The sequence below is a fragment of the Vicugna pacos genome, chromosome 2 (assembly GCF_048564905.1).
Source record: "Vicugna pacos chromosome 2, VicPac4, whole genome shotgun sequence".
NCBI classification, from domain to species: domain Eukaryota; kingdom Metazoa; phylum Chordata; class Mammalia; order Artiodactyla; family Camelidae; genus Vicugna; species Vicugna pacos.
In genome coordinates, this window is record NC_132988.1 from 16508684 (window position 1) to 16536097 (window position 27414).

Consider the following 27414-nt stretch of genomic DNA (forward strand, 5'->3'; position numbering starts at 1 on the left):
TAAAAGATAAACACTTTTAAAAGCTTTAAATCATGAAGCCCAGAAATTCCTCTTCAAATGCTTAAAAAAAAAAATCAAAGATACACACAAAAAAATATTAAAAACATATGCAAAAGCGAAGAAAAATGCCAGGGCTAAAGGAGGTCATTTCATACTGATAAAGAGGTCAATTCATCAAGAAAGTGTAACAGTCCTACATATTTATGGGTCTAGTAACAGGATCTTCAAAATACACGAAACAAAAATTGATGGAACTGTGAGGAGAAATCCGTAACTATGGCGGTAGACGTAAATACCTCGGTGTCTCGGTAACTGACAAAACAAATGGACGCAAAGTTAGGGCACAGAAGATCTGAACAAAGCCCTCAACCGACTTCACCTAATTGTAAGTCCTTCACCTAACTGACACTCCATCCAAAAGCAACAGACAATACATTCTTACAGTGGGCGTGAAACATTTATTGAGATAAAGATATTTTGGCCCATGAAACAGATCTCAATAAATTAAAAAGGGTTCAATTTATACAGGACGTTTCTCTGATTACAATAAAAACTGAATTAAAAATTAGTAACAGAAAGATAACTGGAAAACCTGAAAGGAAGGGAAAGCAGGAAGTATCTTGTACTGAACAGAAATGAAAATACAACATATCAGAATTTAAGGGATATCAGTAAAACAACAATTAGGGGTACATTTATACCACTAAGTACCCATCTTAGAAAAAAAGGTCTTAAACTTTTTATCCTAAACAGCCAAAAAGGGAGTAAATTAAACCCAAAATAAGCAGAAAAAACAGAAACAAATATCAGATCAGAAAACAATTAAACAGAAAACAAAACAAAACAAAAATATAGAGAAAACAAATGAATCCAAAAACTGATTCTTCGAAATAATCAATAAAGTTGGTAAGTCTAGCCAGAGTATTTAGGAAATAAAAGAGAGAGAACACAAATTACCAACGTCAGGAATAATAAAGGTGACTGAAGAATCTCTGCAGGTATTAATAAGAAAACATTATGAACAATTTCATGCCCACAAATTCAACAGTTTAGATGAAATGGACATACAAACTGCCAAAGCTCACTTCAGAAGAAAGAGGTAACCTGAGTAGTCCCACATCCATTAGAGAAAATGCTATGTAATTAAAAGTCTTGCCAGTAAGGAAATTCTAGGCCCAGATGACCTCACTGGCAAATTCTTCCAAACAATTAAAGAAGAAATAATACCAATTCTATGCAAGTCCTTTCAAAAAAAAAAATATCAGGGAATACTTTCTAACTCACTCTGATGTCAGCATTACCCTAGTATCAAAATTAAAGACATTACAAGAAAACTACTGACCAATCTGACTCATGAATGTCAATGCAACTATTCTAAATAAAATGTTAGCATCTGGAATCCAACAAGGTAAGTGAGAGGATAATACATCACGACTAAGTTGGGTTTAATCAGAGAAATGTAACACTGCCTTCATCTTAAAATAAGATCAATTCAACTCACTACACTAGCAAGCTAAAAAAGAAAAATTGTAAAATCATCTGAATATACAATTCAGGGGAGAAAGGATATACTTTCCTACAAATGGTACTGCAACAACTGGACATCCATATTCAAAAGTGAACTTGGATCCATTCTTCACATCTTACACAAAACTAACTCAAAATAGACCACAGATCTAAGTGTAAAACCTAAAACCACATAACTTCTATAATAAAACATAAAAGAAAATCTCTATGACTAGGCAGAAGGATAGTCCATAAAGTACAGTCCCTATAAACTGACAGAATGGACTTCATCAAAATTTTTAAATGTCCCTTGAAAGGCACCATTAACAGAATGAGAAGACAAGTCACAGACTGAAGAGAACTTTTAAAAAGCACGTATCCAGGAGGGGAGGGTATAGCTCAAGTAGTAGAGCACGTGCTTAGTATGCACGAGGTCCCGGCTTCAATCTCTAGTACCTCTGTTAAAAATAAATAAATCTAATTACCCTCCCGACCCAACCAAAAGATAATAAAGTAGTACAATAATAAATAAAATATTTTTAGTTAAATTAAAAATAAGTAAATAAAAAGCACGTATCTAAGCCCTTGTATCCAAAATATCAAGACTTGGCAAAGGTACAGAGGAAATAGAACCCTTGCACGTTGTTAGTGGGAATGTAAAGAAATACAACTCCTTTGAAAAAAGTTTGTCAGTCTCCCAAAAAGTTAAACATACACCTCCCATGTGATCTGGGCACTATAATCCCAGGATTTACCCAAGAGAAATGAAAGCCTTTGTTCAAAGGTTTGTACACAAAGGTTTCTAGTAGCTTTATTTGTAATAGCCAAAAGCTACCGATAACCAAAGTGTCCATTAACAGGTAAATGGATACAAAAGAAAGTTCTGGTATATCCATAAAGTGGAACACTCGTTAGCATTAACAAAAAATGAACTATGGGTATTTGCTACAACATGGGTGAATCTCTGATTATGCTGAGTGAAAGAATCCAGATTTTTAAAATTACAGGAAACGCAAATTAATGTATACTGACAGAAAGCAGACCAGAGGTTTGTCCAGGGATGAGGGAATGAGAAGGGAAGAGTGAGAGAGAGTTCAAAGGGGCTCAAGGAAACTTTGGGGGAGATGGGTAGGTTCACCATCTTGATGATGGTGATGGCTTCAGATATATATGCATGCGTCAAACTTACCAAAACATATGCTGTCAATATATGCAGTTTATTGTATGTCAATTACACTTGAATAAAAATTATTTAACAGTTGCAAAAATATATCTACAGTCCCCACATATAGTTTTTTAATTGAATAAATTTCACTTGGAACATTGTGTAAGTTGAAGGTGTACAGCCTGTTACTTTAATACATTTATATATTGTGACAGATATGACCACAGACGTAGCAATATTCATCATGAATGTATATATATAATTATAGTACACTACTATTGTCTACATTCATTATGCTGTGCATTCGATCTCTGGTCTATTTACTACTCATTACACGTTTGTACCCTTAAACACCATCAATCTTATTCCTCCACCATCCCCTAGTGGCTGTCATTTTATCTTACATACAATCTATGATGCTGCAGGACACACACACATACAGAAAATAACAACTGTAGGCACTGAAACTAAAACTTAAAGCACTAGTCAAGACAAACTGTTCTCTTACTTCCTCTCTCTCCCCTCTTCATCCCCTATAGTCTCATTTAAAGCAAAATAAAATGAATTTCACCACAGCCTAAATAAAAAAAAAGAAGGGGCAATCAGAAGCAAGCCTCTGGTTTTGTTTCAAAATATGGACAAGCAGGAAGGAGCAATGAAGATGAAAATGCTAACCTGTCAGAGAACGAAAGTTCAAGTTCTGAAAAGAAAGGGGAGGGACGGGGGGGATGAGAACACCCAGAAACCCCACAGAGAGAATTTTCTTTTCCAATAAAAATAAATTTGTATCTAAGTGTCTTCAACATGCTACTTATACCATTGCTGTATGTCCATCCAGGCACTGCAGCATGAAAAAATAAGTATTCAGTACTTTAAATACTAGGGAAGCGATAATAAAAATGATGAGTTCCCAGAATAAAATTTATTATATTGAGTCACCATATCTGTCAACTTCCCACCCAACATGAGCTGCCTCTCTGGACCACTAGTCAGGATCTGTCTGGGGGTATAAAGTGTAATATTTACTAAGTCAGTATTTTCTTCCCCCAGAAGTCCCATTTCTATTTCCAGTCTTTAAACATTTCTTCCAGGTAAAATCATTTTACTACAAACCTCACAAAACAGCTCATTTGTCCCCTCACAATGGCAAAACGTTGAAATGAACACATTACTGGAAAATAAAATTATGGTCTGAATAGCTAGGAAATAAACCATAGGGCTGGTAGTCAGCCGTCTAAAGCAGAACTAGTTAAAAAAAAAAAAGTCTCAAATCAGTAGAAGAAAAAGAGAGATGCCACACATACATCTACTGCACGTCTTTTCCCATCTCCCACACCCCCGAGGTTTTTGCTTCTTGTTTTAGTTTAGTGTTTGGTTGGGGTGGGGACCCCGTTTCTCGTCTTCCACCTCCAACCTCCCATCCAGGATTCACAGAGAAAAGAAGTCAAGGGCAATAGCTTCTCTGCTGAGGAAAGCTACAGTCAGCTTCGGGCTGTGGTGCTGGAAGTGACAGAGCTGGGAATCCAAGGCAGGCAGGCTGGCGCCGGGGCACGTCCTCGGGGCCATCACACTCTGTTACCTCTCACGCTCAAAGAAAGACGTTTGCTCGGCCATGACCAGGTAGCCACCATGAAGGTACATAAAAACCCAATTTTCTCCTATTTGGTGCATGCCCCAGAAAAAGTGTATCAGTTACATCCTAACTACTGCATTTTCGCTGGATAAAAAATAACATAGGGGAAACAAACAGCAACCTAACTTTCCCGTCTCCCGAAGCACCTGCCGTTTTATGATAATCACTTTATCACATTCAGGCAGAATGTGTATACTGTCAGGAGAGAAGTTACATAAGAACAGCATCTCATCATGTGCTTCTGTAGGCACTGTCTGCTTAAAAGTGGACTTCAACAGGATGAAGCAACGTGATGAGAGAAAAAGACGGAAAAAAAACAACACAAGACCAGGGGCAATAAGGAGCTAACTTCAGAGAGTGTCAAGAACCAAGAATTGTGTGTATTGAATAAAAAGACTCTCTAGTCTATTAAACTAATTCCCCCAACAGGGGAGAAAAGAACCATGGGAAGCAGGAGGAGGGGAAATGCAATTTACTACAAAAGAACTGGATTTTTGCCCTTCATTTCCCACCAATAACCAAATCATCTTGGTCAATCCGTTTAACTGAACCAGGCATGTTTACCAAACAGTAAATTGGGTTTAAAGCTACCTTCCAGAGAGGCAGCATGCTTTGTTGGTCAAGTTAACATGTGCAATTCACCCATTCTTTCCTTCATCCATCTAGTACAGGTCTTAATCTTGGCACTACTAATACTTTGGACATTTGGAGACAATAGAGGGCCGTCTGGTGCATTGTGGGATGGTCAGCAGCCCATCCTGGCCTCCACCCATTGGATGCCAGCAGTATCCCCTCTTCAGCAATCCTGCAAACCAAAACTGTCTCCAGATATTGCCAAATAGCCCCTATTTGGGGTGGGGGGCCCAAAATTTTCCCCAGTTCAGAACCACTCTCGTATTTGAGTGACAGGGGCAGTTCTAGGTGCTGGGGATACCGCAATGAACAAACCACGTAAACTGTCAATCTTCAGGAAGCTTACATTCCAATCCCAGGGTGGGAGCTAACAGATTATTACCAAAATCCTCATCTAAACCAGTTCATCACCACCAGAGGCAAGACAGACATGAGCACGTGGCCTTAGCCTTAATTTTACCCCTTTATAGAACAGGGATAATGATAATGTACTGTCATCCCACAGTATAGGTAGGGGATTGGTTCTAGGACCTGATAACCAAAATCTGTGGATGCTCAAGTTCTATCGTCAGCCCTCCGTATCCACAGATTCAACCAAATGTGGATCCTAAACATTCTACATCATCTGCCGTTGGCTGAAGCAGCAAATGTGAGACCAACCTCTGGATACAGTGGCTCAAAACATCATGTTTAAATAAAATACTGGAAAATAGGTAATACACAGCTGAAGTCATCGATAAATTAGAATTTCATTAAAAAGTGGGACAACCAGACAACACAGGACTCTTGATGTAATATCACAACAAGATGTATAAAGCACGGCTAGGATGTATTTTCACAATGAATAAACATCTAAACTGAATCTAATGACGCCTACAGATTTAACTTTTCATTGAAGGAAACACGATAGATAACAGAGACACCAGTCAGCAACACCACGAGAATACCATCAGCCATTTCTATAATGCAGAAAATTCTGTTTTAAAAAAATGACCGAGGTTGGGGGAGGGTACAGTTCAAGTGGTAAGCGCATGCTTAGCATACATGAGGCCCTGGGTTCAATCCCCAGTACCTCCATTTAAAAAATAATTAAAGAAAAAAACCTAATTACCTCCAAACCTCCCCCTGAAAAAAATCTAAAAATTAAAAAATGACTCAGGTTCATCAAACTAAGTGCCAGGGGCGTGAGGACTGTGGGTAGAGGCAGGGGGTCATACGGATTAAAAACGACTTAAAACCTATCAACCAAATGTGTCCACACTGTTGAAGTCCTACAGGATTTAAAATAAGTATAAAATAACTATTTTGAAAAAAACAATAAAAATGGAACACAGGAGGAGTCCTGGATCACATGAATTTTGTTAGGTAAGGTAATTACATTCTTTTTGTCTTTATGATAGCATCCTTTTTTTTTAAGCCCTCATTTTTTTTTTGAGATATACATTCAAGAATTTATGAATGCAGCAATATGATGTTTCAGAAAATCTTTAAAGTCTTATCCCAAAAAAGTGGCAGGAAGGAGACCCATGGAACAAGAAGGGTCAAAAGTGGAAAACTGAAGAAGGAAAATAATGGGCCATGAGGATTCATTATACTCCTCTCTCTGTTTACATATATTTGAAAAAATTTTAAATATGTTTTTAAATATAAAATATGTAATAGAAGTTGATTCTAATGTGTTTGTTGGAACCGAAATAATATTTACCAGAAAAACAACCCTGCATGTTGGTTAAAAAGAAATGATGCTGGGGGGTGGAGGGGTGGGCCCTGCCATTTGTTTGCCAGACAAAAATCACTGTCCCCGACAGAACCACAGCATAAGGACCACAATCGTGACTGTTTCCCATCCCTGTATTCTGTGTATCTGTTTCTCATCTAAACTCAAGCTATGTCATCATTAAATTCCTTTCTTTTTTAAAGAGAAATGCCGAGCCTTTTCTAATTCTCATCCTAGACATCTTCTATAGCAAATGTAAAACTTTAAAGTTTATCTTCCAAAAAAAAAAAAAAAAAAACCTCATCCAGGACACTTGTTTTCAAACAGCTTTGTGTCTGTGTGTCATCATTATAAGCCTTTAAGTTCAAATAGTTTAAATTTAAACTAAAACACCTCTATTTTAGCCTAAAACAGCCTTCCTTCCTCACCATCTCAGAGTATTTAATTCCGAAAACTCACATTCCCCCATAGACTCTATTTCACAACCCAAGTCTATTCCAGTTCTGTTCTGTTGCAATTTATTGACCAACGGATGTTCAATGACTATGTATGCTTGCTGGAACATCAGTAGATACCTCATCAACATTCTCCTTTCTCATAAACTTCCGAGCTGTATGTGCAGAGCCGGCACTGCTTGTGTGTCAGACAGGCAAACAGCCCACTCCTCCCTCTGCCACTGAGAGGAGCTCACCTCAAATACTGCTTCAGGGCACTGGTGATTGTCTTCACTTCCCAATCTACGGAATTCTCCAGGTCCACCTCATTGCAGGTCTTCACATCTAGCGAGCAAGCAAGAAGGAAAAAAAACAATTAAAATCTTGAAACATTCAAAGGCCTTCTTGACTGGCTGACAAAGCTTCCATATTTAAATAGCCAAACCACAAATAATGAATTCTCTGGTTTCCTATAAAAGGCATTACACACAACTTCTTATAATATTATAACCCAGGTTCCATTATGAGACATTCCTTGCACTTCAGAAAATCGGTAGTGGAGATCAAAGTAAAAGGAGAAGGGTCGGCAGGGAGTTGGGGAGAAATGGACACAGCATTCCAATATGCACAACTACAAAGCAGGTACGGCTATGATTACTAGCAGCCACGGCTCACGTAGCCGTGACTTATATGGCATTTGCAGCATCGATATATTTTAACTTGTTTCCAGTGCCATTACTGCTATCATATCGTGTTATGACAGGGGAACAGGTAGCACCCTTAATGGCAACATTACTATTAGAATAGCAACAAGTCGGTGGGGAAGACAATGGTAAGTTTGGTCGCACACATCTAAGATTTGTAATCATGATCTTTCTAATGATTAATACATGATCAACCAAAGTAGACACGTGATGACAGATCAATTTAAAAAGTCTTTTATGGGTAATCTTTCACACTAACATTAGTTTATACACTCATCCAGGAAATATTTATTGGAAGCCTCTACGTAGCACTTGTGACATTCATCCTAAATTACACTAGATTTTTTGGTCCTGAAAGTATATTAATGACGCATTTCTTCTAAATGCCTTTTCAAATACGTAGTCTGCTCTAAAGAAGATGTAAAACATGCACTAAAAAAAGAAAAGGAGGAGGAGGAGGAGGAGGGGGCAGTTAACTTTGAAAAGGAAAAAGTCAGTCCCGGTTGAAACAGAAGGAAAGGATGGTGGGGAGAGTAAGCATTCTGAGTATGCTGGCATCTCTGAGCCTTGAGGCTGGACCACTGCCCCGGGCTGTGACAGGGCAGCAGAGAGGGGAGTGCAGCAAAGGTTCATAAACCTGGGCTTAAATCCCACCACAACCCTGACCAGCCCCGCCACCCCCATGCAAGTCAATTCCAAACCTATCTGAACTGCAGCTCTTCATCTGCACAATGGAGATCATGTAAATGCTCTTAGGGAACTACTGACAGCATCAAAGCCAATCAGCAATGTATACAGATTTCCATAAACTATTAAATGAGTAGGTAATCAGCACAGCTGAGTTACCAAACATCTAAGCATTCAGTGGTGGTACCCACTCAACGGGAGGGAGCAGTGAATGGGTCGTGGTGAGTAACATCCACCAATCAGTAGAAACTTGCCTGGGTTTCTACACTGTGGTCACATAAAGGGGAAAATAAGAGATTTGTGGAAAAGACTTATTTCTCCCTCACTCCAGAATGATGTTTCAAATAAGATTCAAAAAAAAAATTTTTTTAAAGTCGTTTCAGGGTTTTTTACACTGTATTTGTCTATATTCGGAAGGAAACATCTTGTTAGTACTCCCTTTTCAAATTAAAGCTCTAAAAAGAAAATCCTGTCCAAATGGGACCACCACATTAAGTCATGTATGCCACTCAAAAAGTTTTAGGCTTAAGCACGAGGAAGGATGGGTGACAATGCAATGTTATTTCCCAACTTTTTGAAAGGAAAGTGAAACAGGAAGTGATGGTTATTTCATGGCCAGAACATCATACATATGGAGTCAATTACTCAAAAGTCTGGAGACTTTTTAAAGCACTTCAACAGTTCTTGATTACAGCAACTGACAGCAATATGCAATAAACCACAACAATGGCAATTGACACTGATTACATTTTGATCAGTTCCTACAATTCCGAGCTCATTTGTTACTGAGCTTGTCAGACAAGCTGCAGATACATTCAAGAAATCAAATTAAGTGCCCTGATTAAAGGTGCAATCCTTTATAACTAGGACTAAATAATTCTGTTCTGGAGGCTTTGCCAACCAGTTACTGCAGTAACTGAATATTCTCTCTCTCATTAAATCAATTATTTAAATCTCATACAAGTCAGATAACATTTTCAATCAACTGGCTACCAGCAAATTACCATTTTAAAATCCAGGAGGCTTCTAAAAGCAATCTTTTATTTTCTGCTTCTGACCAAAGGATCATTCTATATTTTGAGAACCATATGGAAAAACAAGCCATCCTTTGAATTCATGGAATAAAAAGTAGCGGTCACACCAGAAGCCAAAGACTACACAGTGTCTGTGGTACCGATCCACTGTTAAAGTTTCACTGTTTTCAAATCACTCAATCACCCCTCGCAGCTCTTTACAAGATGCCCTGGGACTAGATAAATTTGTTAATACCTTACTTGGGATTCAAACCTAAAAATGCACTTAGGAGTGTTCTATCAGAATATATGTTCTACCATAAATAAGGTAGAAATTCTGTCTCCTTTCTGGCCAAGGAACACCACCTCATGGATTAGTCTGAAACCTACACTAATAAGCACAGATACAAATAGGTGACTTTTTTATTTGGGTGAATGTTTCCTAATCATATAAACCAGTGGTCATTTTTTTGAAACTGGAAACTTCCAGCCCAGCCTAAGCTCTGGCTCCCTACCGGACACTGACTTGGGTTCCACTTGAAAGTACCTGAAGCAGCACAGTGACTGACTGAGTTTTGAGAATATTCTTTGTCAATCCAAAATTCGAATTTTTTTCACCTACATTAGTTTACTTTGTCACCGAATCTATGTGAAAAAGTTGTCCTACAAACAAACAAGCAAGGTGATATTTCTCAAGTAAAATCCTTCTAAATTAGTCTTATTTCTGGCTATGGTTGTGTCTTAAGCAAAATCATCCAGCTGTTTTTGTACATTAAATTCAGAAATAAACAGTAAATTCACCAGCACACACAAGCTACCACAGCATTTTTTTCAGAACTTCGCCTCCCTGCTTTGACTTCTTCATTGCAAAGTGGAGAAGAAGGAAGAATACTGGACAATTGTAACTCGTTTCAGTTGTAACCTACCGATAGCTATTGTAATTCATCTGTTACATTCTCACTCCACTTACTAAAAAACGGTGACTCACCCAAAGACACCTCAGCTGATATTTCTCCCTGCCTTCCCCAAATGCAAGTTTCTATTAAAAAAAAAAAAAGCACAAAAAACACAAAAACTTTTACCAGACTATGTGTCTGCTGTTAGACAAAAAAAAAAAAAAAAGAAGAAGAAAAGGAAAAACACCTGTAAAGGGAAGGAAGACAACTGCCCACTGGGACACATTATTATGGAACCTTAAGAAGTGTGGTCCAGGGGAAAGCTAGGAAGCTGCTGGAAAATCCAGCAGATGGCTACCTTCTGTCCCCAGGATGGAAGATGACTGAGATGGCAAACAATTCTCATCGCCCAGGGAGGAAGGCAGCTGCCCACTCCTTTACCTGACCTGGAAGAGTACAAATGATGTGCCTCTTTGGAGGAATGTCTACAGTCAGTTGCCATTAGTATTTCATGCATGGCGGAGAGGAGAGAGGGGGCAGGGGAGATGGAAGGGGAAGGGGGAAGAGGAAGAATGGAGAGAAACATTTTTCTCTACTTTAATCTTAAACATGAAGGGTAAAAACACAATCAAAAAAAGAGGCAAGTGAAGAAGACATGCAAGATATTAAGCATGCATCTTTCCTTTAGAAATAATCACAAACTTTTATGCATGAGTATTTAAGAATGCTGAAAATATTTCAATACAAAAACATTTTATGTAAAATGAAAATAACAGAAAAATAACAGTAAAGTCAATAATTAGGTCTTAAGAACTAAAGAGAACTACGCAAAGTAAATAGACTTTCTTGTCAAAAAATACAAAATGACCTGGAACTTTTTCTCAGATACTTAAAAGGTTAGATTATTTTTCATATCTACAAAGAAAAATGGATTACAAACATAATGGATTTTGAAAAAATTCAAGTTTGAGATAAACGTTACCTGGAGGAATAAATGTTTTTTAAATTAACCACCTAGTACGATGAATGGGCAAAATTATCAGATTTAATTTTCTATAGGAGGGGAAAATACTGACTGGTATGAAAAACAAAGTTAAAAATCTGGCAGATTCACCCAATTTTTTTCTCTCCAACATACATAACCTTGAAGCAATGTAGAGAGGTTGGGAAAAGCTGGAGAGAAACAGTATCTATGGGGCAGTGTGTATACAACTATTCAGAAACTCAAAAAAAATTTTTTTTAGGAAGAGGAATAAATTATTTCCATTTGAACACTTGCTAAATTAGGAAGAAAGGAAACTTACATGTCTTAGGAAATAGTAAACAAAGCTACTTTGTTAAAATCCAAAGTTTGAGTTGGTAATGTAAATAACAAGAAAATGACATCAATGCTAAAAAAAAAGTCCACAGTTTATGATGGACAATGCTAAATTTCATCCTAGGAATTATTTATAAATGAAGTAAAACAAATGTATGCTTTGCAGCCCTCTTAAATGAATCACTTAAGAAGATAACAAGTCAGTTATCTTTTCCTTGAGTCAATTCTCTAATCTCTGTTTGCAGAATGGTATTACTGGAAACATTGCATCTCCTCCACCAGCAGCTTAAATGAGGTTGTATCACCCTTGTGCCCTGGACTTGTCTACCTTGAGTCTTAGGGAAAGCAAACACAGTTTTCCAGGTCATGAAGTTTTGAGGGTTTAGATATTTTAAACGCCTTGCAAGTTAAGGACCATCTTGGGACATTTCCCATGAGCAGAGGAAACTATCACCTTAGGGATGCTGGTGACCGCGTAGGATTTTACGAGACTAAGAACAAATTCTGAGACAGCTGAACACCTCAGGGTGACCAAAGAGACACTTGCTTGTTCGAACTTGCCTTGAACGTGAACAAGCAGCTAGTAAAATAATGCTAGGACCCTTAGGACCAATCTTATCACCAAGTGTGCCTTTCAGCCAAAATCTCCCCTTCTGATACCAACAGTCTTCCAGTTCTAATCATTATAACACTGTCTTGGAAAAGAGACGTGTTTCTAATTTTAAAATTAACTAAAAGCAGATGCCACAGCCCCATTAAACTCTTCCAGCTGCTACTGAACCACTGGCAACCCGAGTCTATTTAATTTGGAGACCACTCCTGGTAAAGAGGAAAATCTGACTGCCAAAACTGCACACCCAAGTTAAACCAGAGAGGCAGAAAATGAAAACAGCTCATAAAAGCAAATGTATTCTAATAAGGCTCTCTCTAAGGGATGATAAGCAATTTTTCCTGTGGTTAATGCCTAAGGAAAAAAAGGGGGATGTGTGCTGCTTATTAAATTCTGAATTCAAATACAGCCAAACAAGCAATGTTGTCTGTAACATCTCAGCTGATTTTATCCACCTCGGTTTATGCTTCCTGAAAATGAGTCTTTGCCACAATGCTTTAGGATGCAGACAGGTTTAGATGCATTGACAATACCCCCTGGGGGTTGTTAATATTGATTAATTAAAAGTGAGACATCAAATTAATTAAACTTAGCAAGGTCATAAGGACAGATTAGTTTCACACCAGTGAGTTATCATCACCCCTCAAGAGGCAGTCTGCTTTGGGCTGGGGGGAGAAACGGGGCATCTTACAGGTGGCCCCGAGCCGACAGCTGAGTGTAATGTAAAAGCGCTTTGTCATTCCCATAATGTCTGGGGTAATGAAATGAATTCACTTTCTGGCTTCCTCTAGTCTGCGATGCCAAAGAACACTGTGTTATCAGCACAGATGGAGCAGGCATGGCTCTGGAGAAGAGCCTGGTGCAAACTACAAACAAGCCACTGTGAATACCAATGAATCCCTGAGCATCAGACTCTTGCTGCTGAGTGACCGCTCTGGAAGCACCATAAAAATGAGCACGTCTCAGGGGTCTTGTCCAACCAAATGTACTGTCAAGGCTTCGGACAGGCAATTTGGAAGCCACACAAATCACAGAGGCCAGGCTGCTCCTTTCCTGTGAGAAGCAAGCACAGGAAGACATTCACCCACGAGCTGCGTTCTTTTCTTCCTCTGTTTCTCAGTAAGTAAAGAGGCAGTGGGTCACCTGTGCTGAGCAAATACTAATCTACTTCTCTGAGTCCGTCATCCCTGCTCAGGAGAAAACGACTCTAGGAAAAAACGGATTCACTAGTGTACTGCACGTGGCTGTGAAACATGAAGTTGTCAAGTCAACGAACACAAACACATAATGCAGGGGAAATGATTAGAAAAGAGGCATACCCATCAACAAGCTCAGAAGCTTCTGGACCTTTGAACTCACCCCCACAACTCTGTACAATCCTTGGTCGTTTATACCTATTGGAGGAGAGGACATGTTAGCAAAATACCAACAAAATTTTTTAAAGCTGTCAACAAATAGTCACATTTAGAAACTTTGCTAACTCACATTAGCAGCCTTCCTGTGACTATAAAAATAACTGGTCCACAAAAGCAAGTGTTTACCAACTTGTTTTAGCAGCTTGGTATTCATGAGTTATGGCTGGAAAATAATCTCATAAAACAATTCTCCATGTGCACAAAATGTAAGGAGCCGGTGCTAATGAAGTCAGTCGGCTAACCGTGCTAACATATCCCAATGTAATTTGTAAAGATACACTGTACCTCTCATGTTTTTTATGTTTACTTATTCTTGACATTTTTCTTGGAAAGTTTTAGCCTTTTAAAAATAATACGGTGCTGACTTGTACACAGAAAAGAAATCGTCGTTTGGCTGATTCTGGAAGACCATGGAAATCATTCACTCAAAAGTAAGGCAAAACAAGTTTTAAGAGCTGTTACATGCACTGCCCAGTGAGGAGCACTGAAACTCCAAATGAGCATCACAGCAAAATTATACATCACAGTGAACCCAATCACCACAGGGCCCTGGAAACAAAGCATCTCTGGGGCCAACAGAAAAGAAAAAAGGCAAGAAAATGCATTGTCAAGTATAACTTAATATGTTGGGCACATGATTTTATTTGGATTCTGATGTGAACAAACCAATTGTAAAAGGACATTTTTGAGGCAACCAGGAAACTTTGACTGGCATCGGGGTTATGTTAGAAATCACCTATTTTTTTTGTCGTATACCGCGAGGGGTGAGAGTAACCTGTCTTAGATTTGCTTGATGAGGGAGGGAGGGATGGGTGGAGCAACTGTAGGAGAATCTTGATGGAGGTCATGAGGGTGGACCCTAATCCAATAAGACTGGCATCCTCACAAGAAGAGATGGGGATACAGACACAGAGGGAAAGTTTTGTGAAAACACTGGGAGAAGGCGGCCGTCTACAAGCCAAGGAGCGGGACCCTCAGAGGGAACCAACCCTGCCGACACCCCATCTCAGATCTCTAGCCCCGAGAGCTGTGAGGAAATCACCTTCTGCTGTGTAAGCCCTCCAGTCTGAGGTACTTGAGCACAGCAGCCCCAGCAAACAGACATGCCCTTATCTCCAGAGCACAAAGAACCCACGTGCAAAGGCTGGCCCCTCAGCCTCCACGGGACTCCAGGCACTTTCAGGATGGGAAACGCTCACAGACTCCAAAAGAGGAGGAAAATGCAGGTCAGCCCTGCCAGGAGTTGGGAAAGAGAAACTACCAAGAAACACAGAAGTCAACAGGGTGAGCTGCTACAGGAGAAGAGACCAGACCTCACTCCTTCCTCCTCCTACAGGCTAGACGGCCATGTCCAGAGAGTCTGAAATACCAGAGGATTTTTTTTCAATGCTCCTCTATTGAAGAAACCTAAAATAGTTTAGCCTCCATGCCAGGAGCCAAAACAGCAAGTCATCTTCTGCAAACAAACGTGCCTCTGTGAGAAGTGCCCAACAGACGTAGAGAAATGAAGTGAGGATGCTATTTCGGCAATAATCATCACTCTGTGCTGGTAATTACCATCAGCTAATTGATCAAGTTCAAATTTATAACCTGAGAGAAGGAAAGTTAACTGCTAAGACATCATGAAAGGTGCGAGGGGGAACTCATGCTACACAACACAGTTTTTACTTCAGTAAAATGAAATTTAAATAAACCTCGTACAAAAGCAGCTTGGAAACAGCACGTAAACACATAACAGTCATGTAGGATCTTTTGTTTTAATCTGTGAGGTTTTTTTGTTTATTCGTTTTAATGGAGGTACTGGGGACTGAACTGAGGACCTCGTGCATGCTAAGCATGTGCCCTACCACTGAGCTGCACCCTCCTCCACTTGAGTCATGTAGGGTTTTTGGTTGTTGCACTGTCCTTTGAAGTTCTAGACTAAGAAAATCAGAACATACTTTATATCTAAGAACATGCATATCGTATAAAAGACGTCATACAAATACATTTGAAGAATATAAACCAATCAGTATGTCAAGTCATAGGATTTCAAAGCGTATCTTTTTTTTTTTATTATTGTAGCATAGTCAGTTTACAATGTTGTGTCAATTTCTGGTGTACAGCGTAATGTTTCAGTCATATGTGAACATACATATATTCCTTTTCATATTTTTTCAATATAGATTACTACAAGATACTGAATATAGTTTCCTGTGCTATACAGACAAAACTTGTTATCTATTTTATATATAGCAGTTAGTATCTGCAAATCTCAGACTCCTAATTTATCCCTCCACCCCCTTGCCCCCAATAACCATGTCTGTTATGTCTGTGAGTGCTTCTGTTTTGTAAATAAATTCATTTGTCTGTTTTTTTTAATTCCACATATGAGTGATATCATGTAGTATTTTTCTTTTTCTTTCTGGCTTACTTCACTTAGAATGACATTCTCCAGGTCCATCCATGTTGCTGCAAATGGCACTATTTTCTTCATTTTTATGGCTGAGTAGTATCCCATTGTATAAATACACCACAGCTTCTTTATCCAGTCATCTGTTGATGGACATTTAGGTTGTTTCCATGTCTTGGCTACTGTAAACAGTGCTGTTCTGAACACTGGAGTGCATGTATCTTTTTGAATTACAGTTCCCTCCAGATACACGCCCAGGAGTGGAATTGCTGGATGATATGGTAAGTCTGTTTTTAGTTTTTTTGAGGAATCACCTTCCTGTCAAGGCATATCTTCTCTACCTTCCCTTCCCAATTTCCCTCTTTCAGCCAAAGAGGGATCACTATTTCTTATCACCAAGTATCAGAATTTTGAAATTTTATTTGATTCCTCCCTGTCACTTTCCAAACTCCACAGATTAACATCTACCTTTTCTTCACACTTCAGATCAATCTCTGCTTCTTCAACACGGCCTTGAACTTTATGCACACACATTTATTAGGGCCCGTGCACACACACACAACCATAATCCATTCCGAACACCATCATTATTTTCTCCACCTTTTTATTTTTTGAGCCACTCTGATGCTCTCAGGTCCCCTCCATCCCACTGAAGAGTAAGTCATCCAGTCAAGTCCAAAGCCCTCAGCTGAACGAGCTCGTAAGGAAGGCATAACACACAGCCCTCCAGAACAGGCCCCAGCTCACCTTCCTGCATTCACTGCAGAGTATCCGTTGTAAATCAGAGCAGACCCCTGACTGTCACCCACCAACGGCCAAACTCATTGCCTCCTCAGGCACAAGTCTCCTCTGACAGGAAGGTCCTTCCCCTTCGCTCCACTGATTACTCATCTGCCAAATATTTACTCATCAAATACGTGACAGGTGCTATTCCAGGTGCCCAAGATTCAACAGTCAGCAAAATCAAGTCCCAGCCAGACCTTCAAAACCAGAAAAAAGGAAAAACATGCCACCTTGTCTGACACCACCCCACGGTGATGCTCCTTCTTTCGGAACATGACTTTTCACTCCTTTTAACACCTGATCACATTTTTCAAAACAAGCCCACCATCTCTTATTCACAACCCCTAAAATCAAAAATCTGAATGCTTGACCTGACATCTGGTTATTTAGGTATTTTTCCCCACTCAGTGTCAATATTCTTATTTCACCACGTTCAAAGTAATTTCCACCCCAAACTTATCTAGAGCTGCTCTGTGCTCTATAGTATATGTCCCATATTACAGTCTCTCAAACACACCCACCTCAGAATTTTCAGATAGAGAATTGGGGACCAGCGTTCTTCCTTCTCTCCCAAAATACTGAGATATTATCCAGAAAGATACTAGGTTAACCTTGGTTTTGGGGGTGAGGTGAAGGGGGAGGAGAAATTGTTTGTTATTAATACCTTTCACAGTGCCTTGCACAGAATGGTAAACCTAGATGATTTGACTTGAAATAACTTTAGGACTACAGATATAGATTGGACTTGGGCCAAAACAGACATTTCACGTAGGAACTAAAAACTTACAGAATTAAATATCCAAGGTATTACAACTTTTCCAGCATATCAAAGCTCACTGACAGATATCATTACTATAATACTTTCTAATTTTTAACAAAAACCTATAATCTGGTCAAAGTGTTTATATGCCCAAGTTTTTCTCCTTTTTAACAAATCAAATGGGTTCTGGTCATTACAAAAAGAAAGGCAAGGGCTTTCCACTCAGTGATGAGCAGCTAACGACAGCCAACCCTGGGCAAAGTGGCTCCAGTGAAATCAAATGTGTCTTCCTTCTCACCACCACCCATCTCCCCCAGTTTCATACAGTGCTGTCACAGAGCACCACCCACGTCTTCCTTGAGGAGAGGGTCAGGAAGGAGCAATGAGTCAGGTTGCATCATCATATCTGTCTCATTGTTTCCCTCTCGGAACCCAGATGCTGCTGCCAGCGCCAGCGTCCGCTCCACCCTGGGAAACGCCCGCGTGGACCACTGGTGAATACCCAGAGGCCCCGGCAGGTGGGCTGGAGAATCCGAGGAGAAATGAGATGCTCTGTGACAAGAAAAGAACGACATGCAAAATCAAAAAACGTTTTAAAGGGCTGGTAGAGTCTGTTAAACAGCAGAGGGGGAGGCAAAGGCTGGGGAGGCTGAACTGACAAGTGAACGTGGTGAGCAAGAAGAACACAAAGTGGCTCTCAGAGTCAAGGAAACAGAAGAGAGAAGACAGGTAGTAAAGCTGCACACAGGAAACGTAAACAGGGAGAAGAGGAACGGACAATGAAAGGCAGGAGAAGTAGGAAGGAAACGAGAAGGTAACAGGCTAGGAATTATAACACATTTCAGTTCCTGTTAACATCATAAAAAGTACTGAGTACTTACTATATCCCAGACACTAATGTGGAATCCAGGGAAGACAGAGGGTAAAATTAAGAAGAGTTAAAATGAAAAGAGAGAGCAACTCGAGGCCAACCCAGCCATAAAGTCTTTACTTCAGAAAAAGAAACTTTTGGTTTCAGAAGCAGACTCTGTGCCTGAAAGCACATGATATACATTTAATAAATAAGGCTGAATATATCAATAAACTGAAAAAATGACTGATAAGTTGATGGCTGCTTAGTAAAGAGATACGAAAGAAAATAAAGAGACAGAAAAGATTATTTGTAACTAGAAAACGTCAATACTTTTGATGGTAACAGGCACAAGTAAAAAGAATTTTTCAGGTGTATGATTCTACAGAAGTCGATGATCAAATTTTGTGGGTCTATAAACTACAGACATCCAGTTTTCATCTAGTAACCAGCAGAGTGCTTGGCACAAACTGAGGTCCTTGATCAGTATTTACAGATGGAGTGCAATGTTCATTCACATTTGTACGTGTTGACAACAGGGGTGAAAGGTCATTAACGTTCCTGTAGGCATTCACAGGAGTGACATCAAGTCTGCAACGTGTCATTATGAACATGCATGAATACAAATAGAGGTTTACGTATCGCACCAGCACTGCGAAGACAGATTCCCCTGTGGGCTATGAAATGAGCGAACATAAACTTCCATGCATGTATGTGTACATAAAATAATTTTAAATGTTTTGTAATTGTATCATATATAATTATAAATACTTGCTAATCTTGAAAGATTCTTGCAAATGAAAAGGAAACACGTAACAGGTGAAATGATTAGGAAAAATTTGTGAAGGAGTACCTGGTGATGAGGCTTAAGAATGATATGCTATAAAGGTTACTCAAAGCAATGAAGAGGCTCATGAATATTGTTTCAGTTCATAGGTGAATTATAAAAACTTGATAATGCGTCCCTTACGTGTATTTATATGTTGTTTAAGTGTCTGTGTAAGTACAGGAAATGCTTTCCAGGCTATCCACTACATTGAGTTACATAAAAATAAATAGGTTCATACACAGTGATACCCGTCCAAGATACAGGGTGATGTATAATATTTTAAGGTCCTGTCAAAAACATGTTTCTATTAGTTTTAAATACAAGCACACAGAACCAAGAACAAGTCACTCTTCCATCAAAAGGACATACCATTCAACATCATAAATTGAAGAAATTGCATGTATAAAATTGCAGAATTCTAAAACCTTAGAAGAATGCATTATTTTTAATACTTACAATGTATTAAATACTGCAAAAAGCAGGGTAAGAGACAAGTTCTAAGCACTGGGACAGTTAGAAGATTAACTATACCTGTATGAAAATGAGAAGCTCAAAGCTGAAAATGATACAGAGTAACATTTTAACCTCTCAAGCTCTTGGTCCCCTCATTTAAAAAAAAAGCATATCCTAGAAACAGAAATTTGTTACAGTTGTAAGATATGAATTATTACAAATTAAGGTTACTGATATCTTGGAAACTTCCAGCCCTCCCACCTCCCAGTTGTATGACCTGGCACATCACTTTATTTCTCTGTTTCACCTTTGTCTGAAAAATGAGGTTAATGATGGAATGAGGTTGTTGTGAAAATTAAAGGAGATAATGCTTATAAAGCATATGCATGAGCCTCACGTGACAAGCGCTCAAGAAAACCTTTCTAATTGTAGCATAATATTCAAAATTAAGACCAAAATAGCTTGGCATAATACATATAAAAGTCACCCTAACCAAGGCCTGTAGCCTACAGCCCTCTTCCATAAAATAAAGCATATGTTCGGAAGGCAGTCCAAGTTTATCGAATATGCATGAGTCATGGAAAATACAAAATTCCTGATCTCCAAAAACATTTGGAATTTCTCCCCCTGGATGCTAATTATTTGGTGGCAGGTAAGAAAGCACTGCAGACCGCTCCGATCAGCCAGGAACCGAGCAGCGTTCCCTTCCTACGAAGTCTCCTCGTGTAAATCCACTTCTGTGCTGTGAGCAGGAGCCTCCCTGGCAGCAGGCGCTCCAAGGAGAGGGCTCGTGACCTCATTGACATGTTCATTTCACACTCACACTGACCCAAGACTGAGCTCAGGAATCCGCCAGCTCGGCACCCCTGGGGCTGGCCGTCCCGTGCACTTCCGCCCCTGCCTCCCATCCCAGCAGAAGTGACAAATATTTAATTAAAAAAAAAAGTACTTCAGGTCCAAGCCAGGATCTTTGGACGGACTGCCAATTTCAGGACTCTTCGGACACACCTCTAGCCCTGACTCAAAGTCTCATCCTCTCGAATCCAACTCTCAAACCCAAAGGGTGTTTGGTTTATCAAGGGCTACCTTTGTATTCGGGTCAGAATGGACTGCAGAATGCTCCCAGTACTCTGTGTGGCTGGCCTCGGCTCCAGTGTCTAGCCAGCACAAGAGAAAGCGTTTTTGTTCAGACCAGACAACCCCTAGACTTGTTGCTATTCCTGGTACAACCGCCCAAGCCCGCGGGCAGGATGCCTAGAGGAGGCAGCTCCAGGGTAACAGGGAGTGCCCCCTCTCTTCAGGACCGCTCAGGGTCCCACTCTCTTCCCAGAGGTCGAGTCTGGGTCTAGCTGTGCCAGGATCTAACACATCTAGCTGTGACTCCTTCAACGTGCCCTTCAGTCCTTCCTCATAGGCTGAACGCTGGGGAAAGAAGCATCTCACAGCCTCTGGGCCTCGAGGCAGAACTCAGCTCCCCGTTCACCACTAAGTTGCACTGTCAGCCAACTCTTCCCCTCACTTGACTTCTTCTGCCACAAGGTGATGCTTGCTTAAGAGCTGGAGACCAGGATTGGAATTCCAGCCCTGCCACTTTCTACGTGTCTCCTCATATGCACCTGAGCCTAGTAAAGAAGCTAAGTCCGTTCAACTACCCACAGAGTGGTAGAGGGGGTGGGTGACCTGGAGTACAGGAAATCCTCGGAAAACCTAAAATGATATTTATTAGGATTTAAACATTGTCAGATGCAGCTTCCACACTGACACTAAGAGACTTTCCAAGGCATTGCAGAGATTTTTCAGAAAAGTGGACAAATCTTTCTTGGGTTGATGGTATACCCTCCGAGGTCCATGATGGGGTTGCTGTGGAGAGAAGGCAGGGAAGGCAGGTGTAACTTCAGAAAGGCTTCATCCCAATTCTAGGGGGGCACTTCAGAGAACGATGCTCAAATCTTCCCTCCCCACTTTCCTTTCCTATCACCTGGAGTTTCAAAACTCCTCTGTTCTTTAACAATTTGTCTCCTCTTTATTTGTTCATCCACCTCCAACATCTTCAGGTCAGCCTTGAAAGTCCCCAGCTCCGTGTGTTCACCGTGGTTAAGGACAGGAGAAGAGGCAGTCTTGGATTTGAGCTGGAGCCTGCTTCTCTCCAGCCCTGAGACTCACTCGGGTCAGCGGATGACTCTTCACGTCAGCTGCACGTGTAAAGTGGAGAGATACCCGTGCATCACAGGGTTCTTGTGAGAACAACACATGCAAAGGACAACTTGTACAACCTCGTTCTTCATACAAAGGACAACCCGCACAACTTCGTTCTTCTCTCGTTTCTTGACTTCCTGCCTTCCCAGGGGTAGTTTCTTGGTCTTCTTCCCGCCTGAACCGTCCAGAGCATTTGATACTGTCCACATCCTCCTCCCTGGAATCTCCCACTGGATTCCTTTACACTCCAAACTTCACTCTCTGAAAATGAGGCCCGTCATCTCTCTGGCTGCTTCCTTCCCTTTCTGACAGAAATGTCACAGGTACCTTGAATTCAAGATAGATCGAAAACCCATCTCTATTCTTCCCAACCCTACTGCTCCTCTTGCATTCTCTGTCTTGGCTAAAGATATCTTCATCAATCATGGCTGGAAAGCTTAGGGTCAGGTTTTTACTTTCCCTTTCACTGCCTTTTACATCCAACATCCATCAGATTCTATTTTTCTGCCAATTCTCTCTTCCTATTCATCCTTTCTTTCATTGCCAATGCCCTAGTTTAAGCCTCCATCATCTTTTTTCTAGATTATTTCTAAAATCCAACCAGTCATCTTTCCTTCTGTGCCCCGCCCCCACCCCATCAGCTCTACTTCCTGTCAAAGGTCTGAATACACCCCTGCTCCCATCTGTCAATGTCTCACCAGTGCCTACAGCACTGAGGCAAATACACAGCACAGCACCTGCGATCAGCCACACTCAGGCCTCATCTGCTCACAGAGCACCTTCTCGCATCACATCCACCCACTCACCTCTGCCAGCAACCCCCCAGGGTGGGTGAATACCATCTGTTCCAGCACCTCCCTCCAGAGCAAAGAACAGGTTTGCTTGCAGCCTTGGAAAACAGTGTCCGTCTAGCACAAATGGTAGGCATGCCTGCCAGTCATTCCAAGAGAGCTGAGTTTCCTACATTTAGAATTATTCCTGTATAACACAACCCATTGCGTATACAGATATCATCTGACCGACCATCTTTGCAAGTGCCCTTGGGAACCAGGGCTCAGAGCACCAACACAAAATGTGATCCTCTGGCTACTGAGAGTAATAAATTGTCCTTCATCTGTGATCCAGAAGTCTTGTGTCTTCTACCAGCACCCATGAAACTATGCAGGGCAATTTGTTTACACGAAAGTAACACAGAATCTCAGAGCCTTTACTATCTTGAGACTAAAGTTAATATTTAAGAAGAGGAATCATCCCTCTACCATTTCCCCCCAAAATTTTACCTTTAAGAAACACCACAAAAAGTGTTGAGTAAGATCCATCTAACACGTGCACACCTGGGAACAAGCGAGGATTAAGGTAAGCTGGAGCGGATGGGCAGCGAAGTCAGAGGCACCATTTTATTCTCAAACTCATCACTTGTGTGGTTCAAGTTTAAGTAGTTATAAAATTTTGCTTATATAAAAGAGACTCAAACTCAAGGCAAAAGTTGGCCGTTGCTCTTTGCAAGATTCCCTTTCAGCCCTCCTCTATGATGGGCACGCTGGCAGAGGTCTAACGGTGCCTCGCCGCTGCCACCTGCCTCCTCTCCACCTCAGAGCATCAAATCAGTGTTAGGCAGCCTTGGAAAATCTCCTCCTTGGTGTGGTTGTTTTTTTGGTTTGTTTTTCGTTTTTTGTTTAAGATTGAGATAACCTAAAGCCATTGGCTTCTTCCAAATCCTCTCTGGTTTTCTCATTGCACTCTGGCCGTATAACTGCTCAAGTGTCCACAAGACACTGAGGGAAGGAAGGTTGAAAGTCAAGCCAGTAAATTTTGCTGCTTGTCACAAGCACTACATAAAATTGCTCTGATAAAGTGAACTCAGATGATTTATTGCCCTATGTAAATTACTATTTTTCAAAAGCAAAGTTCCTTGGTGCTCCCAAAGCCTCAAATCAATAATGGGACTGTTTAATTATGATCGGCCTGAATTCACAGAGTTACTTCCAAATAAGCAACTCACACTGAGCACTTGACAGACAGCAATGTCCCAAGTATCCTCTTTTCATTCTCACAACCATCCTGCGTAAAAGTCGCTACAGTTCTCCCATATTACACAGGGTAAAATCAAGACAGGTTATCTACCTAACTTGCACGGCTGCAGAGCTAGTCAGTGGAGAGATTCTAATCAGGGCTGATTTGGGGTTCCTGTTCTCCAGCACCAAGCTAAGAGCGCCCTAAAGAGCCTTACAATAAGATGTCCATGCACCCCATCCAAACGTGAACCAACACACAAAACCTCGCCTGCCTACTAGCAGCAAGAGAGTTTAACCATTTGTTCTGAATTAACTTTACTCAGCCATTCATTTGGAAGCTAAAAACTTTGGGAGCTTATTGTTCTTAAAACAAATAAGATTACTAATTGAGAAAATGAATGATCAGCCCCGGCTCGCCTGGAGTTAGCATTTCAGCTCAGTATTTGCATTTCTGCAGACACCACAAGCATCCTGAGCTCCCTCCCACATAAGACCGTCCTCTGTATCCACCCACACTCATCTCACACCCATTGTGATTAAAAAAGAGACAGTGAGCGAGTAACTCTAGTTCACTTGCTGTAAATTTTTCGGGGACAGCTGTTCTTTATTTTCTTCGTTTTGCACGTAATTTGCCCCTGGCACTTCAAGATTAATGCGCAATCATGGTAAAATATGTTGCAAGTTCACTTTAGGCATCTTCCCTCCCACAAAGATTAATACTGAAACCAGACACCACCATCACCTACCAGGGCCTTCCTGAACCCCCATGCAACTCCTGAAGTGCTCTGGAAGAAGAAAAATCCTCCAGTCAACCTGAGAATGCTTTTCGGAAAACCTGAAACTTCGCTTCTCAGAGAAAGAGAAATGCACTTCCACATGCGACAATTCAAAGACTGTCACATCTTAGAGGCGGCTTCCTACTTCTCCACCCCATGAATTCACAGCTCGTTACAAAGCTGAATTTGATAACTGACAGCTTGCCTAGACCGACGTTTGAATGCCACACTCTAGAAATTAAAGTGAATATTCAAATTATCCACATATGGAAGATATTTTTTAAGAGAAACTTTATAAACAAAAGTGACATACATATTTAGTTTTAAATCACGGCAACTATTTTAAAAATAGCAACTAAAAGAAGTTTTTTAAGCAAAGAGTCTTACTTTGTTTTTGCGTATTTTACAGTGCACCTGAAATACTTGGAGTCACCAGTTCCCAAAAAAGACAATCTACTGGGCATGAGAGGCTGTTCTTTGAGTTACTTAAGGAAATCATTCTCCAAGCTCTTCAACCGTAAGATTTTTTTTCACATGTAGCATGATGTACCTTTCTATCTATGTCTAAAATATTACCCATAATTCAGAAAGATGCAAACAAATTCATAAAGGAGTGAAAACCAATCCTACATGTTATTTTAAAGTAATAATTCCAACCACCTAGAGAAGAATAAATTCTTCCAATAATTTTATACATTATTGGAATACATAATATTGACAATGTGGCATTTGAGTCAAATCCTCGAGCACTCAAGCACAAATCAATTGCATACTGAGGGCTATGTATGCAACGTACTATACTTAGAAATGAGAAGAGGCAAACAAAGGATAAATAAGATATTTTCTCTATTTCAAGGAAAAAGTAAAGTTCCAGAAACAAAATAAATATGAGGTATAAGGAACAACACCAGGCAATATAACTGTCAGGTTAAGAACATGGGTATCTCAGAATTAAAACAATTCAGGGTAAGGATGGAAAGAGGAAACAAAGAAATACATTTAATGAGCAGTGAAATCTACCAGCTACAAAAATTAGCTCTTTCACCTTCACAAACATGGATGGCAGTAGATGTTGTGAACGAACTTCCCACTTGCAATCGTTTAGAAACTAAGAGTTTGAAAGGTTAAGAAAGGATTACCAAACTTTGGAGCTTAAACCTGACAACTCCTTATGAACCCAGAAAAAGGTAGACCTTCTAGAGTAATCCAGGTGCCCCCTCTCCCTCCCACACGCCCCGCCAGCCACCCCTCCAACCCCGCCCGTGACTGTCAGGTCCCAGATGCAGCACATGCAAACATCTTCACTTCAACATCCTCTCTCTCTCCTGCCAAAACTCCTCACTTCTGACGCCCTGGACACGTGCACCTAGACAACATCCCCTCGCCCCCTGGAAGGCGGCCCACGTGCCGGGTCCTCAGGGAAGCCTTGAGTCTGTGGTATTTCAGAGGCCCGGGAGGGCCAAAGGGGAAGACTGAGCCCACTGTCAGCTTCCAGAGGCACCCGGAACGGCAGGCGCCGTCATGAGAGTGCCACGGAGCATGGCGGCTGCACAGTCATGGAAGGGCGGTTGTGTGAACCTGCTTGAGAATAACGGGGCCTTTTCCCGCAAAGGGGGAAACTAACATAGGGCCCCAGGAACTAGGCATCATGCAGACAGAGTAGGTAGGAGGAGCTGGTGGTAGGGTGAGTGAACGAGAGCTCCCATCAATACTTTTGAATTTGCCTTGAATTCACCGGCAAAGCATCTAAATATGGTGCGTGGCTTCAGATGCACTGAGACTTGGCCACTTTGAGCCATTCTGTGATTTCTCCTCTTAACTCCACTTTTTAGGAGAAAGATTCTACCTTACATCATTTATGCTCTCTCTCGTAATCCCCAAAGCTACACAGACCCAGGACCGAGGGCCCTTGTAAACTCTACTTTTCAGGAAAGCATCCTCTATCCTCTAAAAAATAGAAGATGAGAAAATTCCTGTCTCCACTTGACTATTCCCATTGGGCCTCTCACTGTCTACAGCAGAGGCCCAGCTACCAATGATTTTGATTCAATGAAGCTGACTGAGCCCAGGAATCTGCCTTTTCAAGAAGCACCCCAGTGATCCTAATACATTTCATCCGGTCTGCCAGGGACCTCTGAGTTTCCTTGACATCCTCTGCTTCCTGAACTAAAACTTGAAGGCGAAATTCCTTGCAGAACTCTGATCCTGCATGTACAACCAACTGCTGAGAGTGACTTCTTCATCTGCTGGATGACTTGGGGGTACCTATGCTCTCCGGCCCCATGGCCAAACCAACTGTCCGGAATCAGCCACCTCCCCTGTGGAACACTCCATGGAACTCTGGGTCTTCTCGGCACCAGATCATCCTCCTCATGGGTACCATACTGGTTTCTAGATCTACCTTTGTAAGCCTGCTCCTCTGCCCTCCCTTCCTCTAGTACTTACCCAGTTTCTTGCCAATTAAATGCAAGTGCCCGAGTCCTTCCTTTTACTCTGTTTCTTCCTGCTTCCTTTCCTTTCCTTTTTTTTTTTTTTTTTTGGCTTGTTTCTATCACATTCTGTCTCCATGTCTTTGCTGAGGTCTCTCTAAAGGCCAAAATGTACTTTTCTAACCCTTTAAATCCAAAGA

At 40.8% G+C, this 27414-nt stretch overlaps 1 protein-coding gene and 1 long non-coding RNA gene across 17 annotated transcripts in view; one reads left to right on the forward strand and one right to left on the reverse strand.

Moving 5' to 3' along the window:
• Nucleotides 1-27414, reverse strand: part of ARHGAP10 (Rho GTPase activating protein 10) — a 301281-nt gene that overhangs the window by 113486 nt on the left and 160381 nt on the right. For 15 of the 16 annotated variants that reach the window (XM_072975997.1, XM_072975925.1, XM_072975907.1 and 12 more), the window contains 2 exons: nt 13636-13710; nt 7346-7433 (listed from right to left, as the gene is read on the reverse strand). In XM_072975997.1, coding sequence (XP_072832098.1) covers nt 7346-7433; nt 13636-13710 — 163 coding nt within the window. The remainder of the gene's footprint in view (nt 1-7345; nt 7434-13635; nt 13711-27414) is intronic. The other variant, XM_072976004.1, reaches the window with a different exon arrangement.
• Nucleotides 330-27263, forward strand: LOC140701066 (uncharacterized). The gene is made up of 3 exons (XR_012079834.1): nt 330-385; nt 25195-25302; nt 26807-27263. It is a non-coding gene; the product is annotated as an uncharacterized lncRNA (long non-coding RNA).